The sequence below is a fragment of the Pinus tabuliformis genome, chromosome 3_1 (genome assembly GCF_031772625.1).
Source record: "Pinus tabuliformis cultivar Carrire ecotype Pingquan chromosome 3_1, CPIR1, whole genome shotgun sequence".
In the NCBI taxonomy this organism is placed as follows: domain Eukaryota; kingdom Viridiplantae; phylum Streptophyta; class Pinopsida; order Pinales; family Pinaceae; genus Pinus; species Pinus tabuliformis.
Genome location: NC_142301.1, coordinates 385,252,807 through 385,262,738, shown reverse-complemented (window position 1 = coordinate 385,262,738; position 9,932 = coordinate 385,252,807). Strand labels below are relative to the sequence as shown.

At 36.8% G+C, this 9,932-nt stretch overlaps 1 protein-coding gene across 1 annotated transcript; it reads right to left on the bottom strand.

The window, feature by feature from the left end:
- Nucleotides 1-3,696: 3,696 nt before the first annotated feature.
- LOC149187342 (F-box/kelch-repeat protein At1g80440-like) lies at nt 3,697-4,200 on the bottom strand. The gene is made up of 2 exons (XM_089409633.1): nt 4,080-4,200; nt 3,697-3,998 (listed from the first exon to the last, which is right to left on the bottom strand). The coding sequence occupies exons 1-2, from the start codon at nt 4,198-4,200 to the stop codon at nt 3,697-3,699; spliced, it is 423 nt and encodes a 140-aa protein (XP_089265759.1).
- Between the last annotated feature and the right edge of the window lie 5,732 nt (nt 4,201-9,932).

Genomic DNA, 9,932 nt, shown 5'->3' with positions numbered 1-9,932 from the left:
TCCTGATTTGAAATTCTTCAGAGCAGGGAATTGCTACTAAGCAGCCAATCTTCTTCTTTCACATTTTCCATTTGATGATGTAAATAAAAGTCACTATGGTGATGCAAGAGACGAGATTGTGCGTTCTAAGCGCCATATATTTTTTCTTTTAGGTTATTCTTTTGACATACAAATGAAGGTTTGTATCCACATGGGTGACCATGACATAAATAAATATAAACTACTGAAAACTAAGAATTGAATTGACATATTTCATAAATTGGAAGTTTTGGACAAGGAAGAGTGCAATTCGAAGATGGAAGTTTTGAAAATGTCTTGCATATTCCAAGGCTTTCTGTGAATCTTCTCTCAGTGTATCAGATGACACACATAGGCAGCGGAAGGAAAGTGGAATTTACCCCAGATTCTGTGAGCATTTATGACATGCAAACCAATTTGAAGATTGCATCTGGCAAGGTAAATGATCAATCTCGTCTGTATACATTTTCTGATTTTGTTCCTCAATCAGATTCTATTTTGCTACTTACGCATGCAAATGAAGAAAGTAGGATTTGGCACAAGAGATTTGGGCACTTGAATTTCAGATATATGCAACAGCTTAGTAAGAAAGGGATGGTCAAAGGATTGCCAACCATTGAATTTTCAGATGGTGTTTGTAATGGATGTGCTCTTGGAAAGAATCCACAAGAAAAATTCGAGAAGGGGCATGCATGGAGAGCCTCTTATTCTTTGGAACTTGTACACAGTGATCTCATGGGTCCATTTCCGGTGCTTTCAATGAGCAAAGCAAGATATGTGTTGTCATTTATAGACGATTACACGAGATTCACTTGGGTTTACCTCTTGAAACTCAAGTCTGAAGTTTTTCAACATCTAAAGATTTTCAAAGCGCATGTGGAAAATCAGTCTGGAAAACGCATCAAAATACTCCGCACAGATAATGGGACGGAATATGTCAACAAAGATATCAAGAATCTTTGTGATGAAGCAGGCATACAGTTGCAGCATACAGTTCCTTACACTCCACAGCAAAATGGCGTGGCTGAAAGGAAAAATCGATCTTTGAAAGAGATGGCTAATTGCATGTTGCATGCAAGATCTCTTCCGTCGAAATTGTGGGCCGAAGCTATTAATTGTGCCTCATACATCCAGAACAGATCTCCTCATAAATGTGTTACTGGAAAAACACCTTTTGAGGCTTGGACTGGCATGCAACCTGAAGTTAGTCATTTCCGCATTTTTGGATCTCGAGCATGGGCCCGCATTCCTCCAGAGAAGAGAAAGGCTTTGGAGCCTCAAAGAAAAACATGCATGTTTCTTGGATATTCTGATGAAGTCAAATGGTACAGATTGCTTGATATCCACACTGAAGAGCTCTTTATTGAAAGGAGTGTAAATTTTGACAAAGATATTTCGCATGCACCAGTAAATGAACTTGTTACCAAATTTTCATCACCACTCATTGATGAGTATGCAGATGAAACTTCGGACCAGCATTCTGATGAAGATGAGTCTTTTCCTGTGACCCCTGTTAGACCACCAGTTGTTGAACATCGAGATCATACTTCTGCATGTAGTTCGGAAGATTCTCGACCACCTTCAACACAAAAATGGCGCAGCATGAGTGATATCCTTGATGATCCTACCTCTATCACCCTGTTTGAGGAAGATCCGCAAGCACTCTTAGCTATGGAGCCATCCATGCCCATGCATGATTATATGATGCATGGATCTAATCCACAAACTTATGCAGAAGCAAATGGGCATCCTGAATGGGAAGCCGCCATGGATGAGGAATATAACTCTCTCATTGAGAACCAGACTTGGGATTTTGTTCCGCTACCTTCAAATCGCAAACTTGTGAGATGCAAGTGGGTTTACCGGACCAAGAAAGCATCAAATGGCCAAGTTAGTCGATATAAGGCACGATTGGTAGCAAAAGGTTTTCAGCAAGTACATGCTGTTGACTATGATGAGACTGTTGCTCCAGTGGCAAAAATGGATTCCATTCGGCTAGCTCTCTCCATTGCAGTGGCAGGAGGATGGGAGGTGCATCATATGCATGTGAAGAATTCCTTTCTTCATGGTGATCTCGAGGAGGAAATCTACATGGAGCAGCCACCAGGATACATGCAGAATTCATCTCTGGTATGCAAACTAAAGAAGTCTCTCTATGGCCTCAAGCAGGCACCTAGAGCATGGTATGCAAAGATGGATTCTTATTTGTTATCTCAAAATTTTGTACGCTGCAAATCTGATTCCAATGTTTATTTTCTGAAGAAAATTGACTCCTTGTTGATCATAGTACTCTACGTAGATGATCTTTTGATAACGGGTAGTTCAGCTTCTGTCATTACTAACATCAAAACTGCATTTCATAAGTGGTTTTCTGTGACAGACATGGGCTTGCTAAATTTCTTCCTTGGACTAGAGATCCATCAGCGTAATTCTGGAATTACCATTTCTCAACCAAAATATGCCAGAGATCTTTTGGCACGATTTCACATGAGTGACTGCAAGACAGCAACCACACCTTTCTTATCAGGGATAAAGCTTGAGAATGGAAAAGACACACCATTGGTTAATTGCACATTGTATCGCCAGCTTGTGGGAAGTCTTCTTTATCTCACTCACTCCCGTCCTGATCTCTCCTATGCTGTTGGAGCAGTTTCTAGATACATGCAGGAGCCACACGAGTTACACTGGAATGTTGCAAAACGCATCCTTCGATATGTCCAGGGGATAATCACCTATGGGATTCACTATGCAGCCAATTGTTCTTTGAATCTCATCGGGTTCACAGATTTAGACTGGGCTGGCGACACCATTGGTCGCAAGTCTACTTCCGGTTATGTACTTAGTTTGGGATCCGGCCCAATTTGTTGGTCAAGTAAGAAGCAGGCTGCCATTGCTTTATCATCAGTAGAGGCCGAGTAAAGAGGAGCAGTCAATGCCACTATTCAAGCAATTTGACTACAACATTTCCTATCTGAGCTTGGGATTAGTGTCCATCATCCAACTGTCATCTGGTGCGATAATCAAAGTACGCTAAAGTTTTGCAGAGATCCAGTGCAGCGGCAGCGTACCAAACACATTGAGATCCACATGCACTTCATTAGAGAACTCATTCATGATGGGATCATCAATCTTCAGTACTGTCCTAGTTTCGAGCAGATTGCTGACATCTTCACCAAGAATTTCACTGAGTAGAAGTTTCGATTCCTGCGAGATCATCTCGGGGTGAAGGACATGACTGCCTAACAGTTGTCTTTTCTCTAATTTTGCATTATATTTTGAGGGGGGGTTTTCTTCCCACTGGGTTTTCCCTCTTTCCTCCTTTTTATGCATTATATATGGGTAACTAAAATGGCTGTGTTGCCGGGACTCATTCATTTTGCATCACACTCACCTAAGTTATGCTTAAAGGGGGGTGTTGGTGTACATGCACCTAGATTAGCTCCAGTTAACTTATTGCTTGCATGTGGCACATGTACACATTAACATAAGATAAAGCACACTTAGCTTTAGTTATTGCATGTACAACTAAGCTTAACTTAGTTGCTTTTATGTATTTATTCTAAAACTAATATTGTAGAATCAATTTTTCATTCTTTTCTCAATTCTTGCTCGCTTCCTTCCTTCTCTTGCAAGCTTGTTTATTGTTTTGCAGATATAGATCTGTGTATCTCAAAAATCTTACACATATTCCATCACTCCTTGCTGCTTCTGGAACGAGTACAAGCGCCCAGAAGAAGCAGCGACCACACAAGACTGTGGGCCTCTTTCTTCCCCGACCATCCGCATATTTTCCAGCGTTGTCCATGCCCCTGTTCCTGGATCATAAACTTCTGCACTCCGCTTGAATCCATCACTCAACTCACTATTATAACCGCTAATAACAAAAAATTTGCCGTCGATGAAAGCACCATAGCATTCATCCCGTTCTTCACGCATCTCAGGAAGAATCTTCCATTCGTCTTCAAACACATTGTAAACAGCTGCAGATCACAGGAATTCTTCGTAGTCACCGTGTCCACCTGCAACATAAAGGAGTCCCTCAGGTGATACAGAGAAAGCACCGGAGATTCGAATCTCCAGCATGTATGTGCCACGGCTCCACTTTCCAGATGAAAAGTCATAGATGAAAACGGTATTGAGTGCCTCTGCTAGGTAGAGGTCGGACAGATTCCATCCGCCCATCAAAACCAGCTTTCGATTGACACAAACGCAGTCACAGAAGAGTGGAATCCCATTGTGAGAACCAAGGAAATGGGGAAGGGGAGGAAGCGTTTATCAGGTGCCTCGCAAAGGGTCAAACACAGACACCACATATTCTAGATCATCATCAGGGTAAGAAGGATATTCCCGGAGTTCCACTAAACATATACAATGCTGCGAAGTTCCAAACTTTTTTCTGTCTTCGTAAAACTGGGGGTGGTTCACAGCGACCTCCCAGATTTTGCAAACAGCTCCGAGGGTTGCATGAGAGTTGTAAGGCACTCTTAGCAGACAATGTCGACCTATTTCCCATGGAAGAACAACAAAACCCTCCATAATTAGATGCACTACAGCTAGCGAAACACGGCCTGATACTGCTGGTGTTTGAAAATTTGTTTCGAGGAGAATAACCTATATAAGCCAATGTTTACGCTCCAAGGCGATTGACTATGAAATTCACAGATACAGACAGTTTGAAAAACCTGCAAAGGCAAGCACAAGACGAATACCTTTTGAACGGACCGAATATCACAGCAGTCTGTTTACGTTTCAAGACTGTTTGTAAAATCTGCAAAGCCAAGCACAAGACGGACACCTAATATCACAGCAATCAGACAAGCCAAATGCTCATGTACCAGAACTACACTCTTCTTACCTAGAACAGTTAAACGCAACCACTTTCTCGATGCCGCACCAGGCAGGATCGAACCCAACTGATAACCACAACACAGAGAGATGGAATGAATGCGCCACAGAATGTGAATGAGGTCGAAATAAATATGAAGGAAAACTCAAGTCATAACGAAAGAAACTCGAGGGAAAAATCAGTCAATAACAGAGATCGCATAAATGAGTCACCGCATTTCAGTAATGAAAAAGGGACCAGTTGGCTTGCGATTGTCGTGTTTTGTTTCACAATTTGTGCAACGGAAACCCTAATGGCGTGGTGAACAAATCATTGATTGGTTCCTTGTGCGGTGGGTAGAATTCGAGAAAGATCCAGCAATAGATAACTTTACGATGGGCACTAATACCAGTGAGCCAAATGGAGAAGTAAAAACCAATAACTATGAATTTGAGAAATAAATTTATAAACACATTTATTCTGCAACATTTTATATTTAATTTGGTATAATAATGGTCAATTTTAAAATTTCAATAAAATAATTTTAATAATTTTGTGTTAAATGAAAATTATATTTAGAAGATAACAAAGTTAATATTATCTATCAATATGATGTATTTAATATGACATGTAGTCTAGGTAATCCGATGTGATAGGTGTATTATTTTTAAGAGTATTGGAACCTGTGCATATTTTATATGTAAGATAACAAGATCAACAGGCAAGCATTATTTTGGCAATAAAATATACTGATGTTATTCTCAAGAATATTGGAATGTGTGCAATTTGAATATGGGAGATTACAAGGTCAACACTACCAAGAAAATGTCTTTTCAAGTTATTCTCGAAAACATTGGAATGTGTGCAACTAAATATGGAGGCTAGTATGGTCAACATCACCAACAAAGCACATTGTCGAGCAATGAAATTGATATGTATTGTTATAAAAAACATTGGAATGGGTGCAAACTCAATGGACAATGTCAACAACACCAAGCAAACACCTTTTCGTCTATGAAATGGACATGCTTTATTTTCAAGAACATTGGAATTTGTGGAAACTTAATATGGAAAATATCAAAGTCAATACAATGATATTGACTTGCATTATTGTTAAGAACATTAGAATGATTGTAAACTCCATATGGAAGATAGCCCCGTTAACACCATTAAGAAAGCAAATTTTCTAAAAATGAAATTACCAAAAGTAAACAAGACATGCATGGCACAATTTCAATAACTTTGGAATCAGTGCAAACTCAATATGGGAGATAGCATAGTCAAATCCACCAAGCAAGTATTTTTTATTGAAATTGACATGAATATACAAGCTCAATATGGAGGATAGCAAGGGCTACATCACCATGTATCTTTTCTAAGAAATGTATGCCCACACAATCTCAAAAACTTTAAAATTGATACAAACTCAATATGGAGGATGGTAAGGCCAACACCACTAAGTGACCACCTTTTACAACAATGAAATAGCTAGAAATAAGCAAGACATGCATGGCACAATCTCAACAACTTCTAAATGGGTGCAAACATGATATACAAAATAGCAAGGGAAACACCACCAATAAAATATTTTTTCTAAGAGATTCATGGCACAACCTCAATAACTTTGGAATGGGTTCAAACTCAATCTCAACAACTTCGAAATGAGTGCAAACATAATATGGAGAATAGCAAGGGGAACACCGCCAAGAAAATATATTTTCTAAGAGATGCATGGCACAACCTCAATAACTTTGGAATGGGTCCAAACTCACTAGAGGACAATGAGCTTACCTCTATGAATTTATAGCAATATGAAAGACTATGGAAATCTCCACTCTCAAGTTGACACAAGTAATCAAGACCAACAAGAAAATAATTGCCCCAATGATAAGGGTGTTCATCGCTATTGTTATTGAAAAAACTACATTGAGAGCATGACTGTTCCAGGAAAACATGTTCTAGAGGAGAAGGACTTGGAAAAATAAAAATAATTTCAAATATACGTCCAAACTTAACACCCTAAAGGATTGACCACTCAAATTGCAGACCCATACAGAATCTAAATGATTGACTACTAAACGGTTGGCTAAAATGATCAAATAGACCTAACCCAAAAATGAGGTTGAAAGGGCTACATCGATCCCTAGTGGATTCACCATTTTATTGTCAAGAAAATCCCTTTTACAGACAAAAACAATCTTTCTAGTCCTGTAAGATGATATAGCTACAAACTAGACAAACACGTGCAGACTTTCCTAGTTCATCTTTGAAAATACAAAGTAAGGCATATAACCTACCTCACTCTGATGCTAAGAGCTCGTCGATGTCATCCTCGATCATATGGCTTCCAATTTCAATCCTATTTATGTCATTGTGGATGAGTACCTACAAGGAAGATCAAACAAAAGAGACAAGAGCATAAATAGCATAATTCATTCTAACAGAAACTATATTATAGATCAAGGAATATCATACTAAATAAATAATGATTTATACACTTATGGAAACTAAACCCATGATGTATTTATTAGTAGAAAATGAGGGAAGCATATAACCATATGATCCTTGATGTTTGAAGACTCCTTTCGATGAGTTTCCATGTCCAAGACAAGACATTTAAGCACACCTTCTCCTTAGTAAGACATGCAGCATTTAGGCATAGTTTCAACATAGGAATGCAACCAAGAAATGATTAACCTATTAAGGATAGAAGGGATTTAATTTATAGAGAAGGAGAGGGAGTTAGGGATCCAAAAAACGAGGAAGGAGGTCCACATCTTAAGTGGAAGATCCCTAAAGGTATGATCAAGGACTCAAAATGGGACAACTTGACTATATCCTTATTCAACAACATCCAGCTCACCATTCTCAAGGCTTCTAGTAAGAGAAGAGTCTCCTCCACTTTACGAAAAGCTTCCAGAAGATGTTCAACACGAGCTTTCCTATCAAAATCCTTGCTTGCAGTGCTAGGTCAATGTGTTGAAACAAGCCATCGACACCTGCGAGAATTAGTGCAAAACATGTTGATCCTAAAAACTAGGTTTCTAAGTAAGCCTCTTCAAAATTATCTCTTGACAACTTTTCTTCTTTTCTTGAAGGATGTTTATGTATATGTTTCATGGTGAGTCCACTGAAAACTTTCTTCATTTTAACACTTCAAGATACAGGATAGGAAGTGAAACAAAATAATGTGTACTAGGGAAATGGTATGCAATGGAGAGTATGCTCCCTCTCCAAACTAAGCTATCGAAATCCCTGATCCACTAATGCGAAGAAGCCAAATTTTTGAAAACCTTCTCTATCAACATTTTCATTTAGATAAACCTCATTTTGATTCAGTCAGAAGAATAATCATCAAATCAACTAAGAAAACGCGTTGCAGTTGTTTGGCAGCTTCATAGTTTCTATCTCCTTGCTTAAGGCCTATATTTGAAAAAAATACTTAGAGAAGGACCATGACATTAAATCTCCTTACAATTAACTTATGCCTACAAACATAAAATGTTATACAAAAAAGATGTAGCTCAACTTAGGTGGCCTATCTATATTGATAGGGAGGGGTGTACCAGTGGTTTTGCTTTTCGAATGTTCTCTTACACCACATAGCTTGTAGTATTTCATTGTTGTCTTTTTATACTAGATCCATATATTTATAGGCAGTGGTGTAATCGTGGTTTTTCTTTTCGAATGTTATCTTGTACCATATATCTTGTAGTACTGAATTATCGTGTGTGACTCAATATACTAGATCCCTTCAACTAGATAAAATATGAACCTATTAAATCGCTAAGCAAATGCCAAATTGTCATATGTAGATGAAAGTTTCCATTGTATAATGTGTCTTATTGTGATGTAAAACTGTGCTCAGCAATTTAATCTACAATTGACATGTAGATTTAATCCACTTGTTTGTCTCGATATTGAATCATTATATACATTTCAGTTGACTATTAAGTATTGACTTAAGTTGTGGAGTTAAAAACACCTTGGGATAAACAAATTCTCATAGTTTTTAATAATAATGAAGTTGAGTATGAGTTCCATTTTGGATTTGTGACTTTTCAACATGCCCAGATGCTATTAGGATTCTTTCTTGTCATCCACTTTGTTTTGCCCACATTTTATTCTTTTGTCATAACAAAAATGTTGTGAATCTGTTTGATTAAAAAGTTTTGAATTTATTTGATTCAATGGAGTCATGACAAAAAAAACTTCTTTAATAGATTATTGTGGTATTCTTTCTTGTCATCCAATATCTTTTGATCTCATTTTATTCTCTATTCATAACAAGATAGTTGTGAATTTGTTTGATTAATTTTTTTTTTTTTTTTATTTCTTTCATTCAATGGAATCATGATAAATCAACTTTTATTCAAAGTAAATTGTCATACGATTATGCCCAATTGTATTAACGTATATTCAAAATTTTGCATCAACGGAGGAAAAAAATATCGGCCACCATTCAATTGAAAAAATGAGTGACCCATATGAATTTCCGTAAGGAATAGTTGTTGCTACGTGGCCACTATGCAGCTTATATATCATAGTAAAAATTATAGAGATTTCAAATGTATATAATGTGTGAGTATGAATTAATCTTATCGGTATAGTTATATCAGTTAAACGTTGGTAAGTTGGTAAATGTTAATAGTAATTAATTTATAATAAGTATATAAATATTTGATATATAATATAAGTTATATTTATAAATTTTTTAATACAAGATTATAAAAGCTAATAAAACTATAGTTTTATTTTATATTATTATTATTATAATAAATAAATAGTAAAAATGAGTAATATATAAATTTAAAATAATATGGAAAAAATTCTTAATTATTGTGGTTTACTTCTTTTTTTATCTTGTAAATTCTTAAAATGGAAATAGGCTTTATAATAATATTATGGGTCTATATCATGGCTTATTAATACAACATGCCCAAAAAATTATTAGTCATTTCATATGGAACTTGTTCCTATAACATATTTTATTTTTTAATTAATTAATTTAATTAAAAGGGAAAAAATGAATAATTACTTTGAAGGTAAATCTTAGTATTTGATTAGTCTATACTACTATGAAAATTCT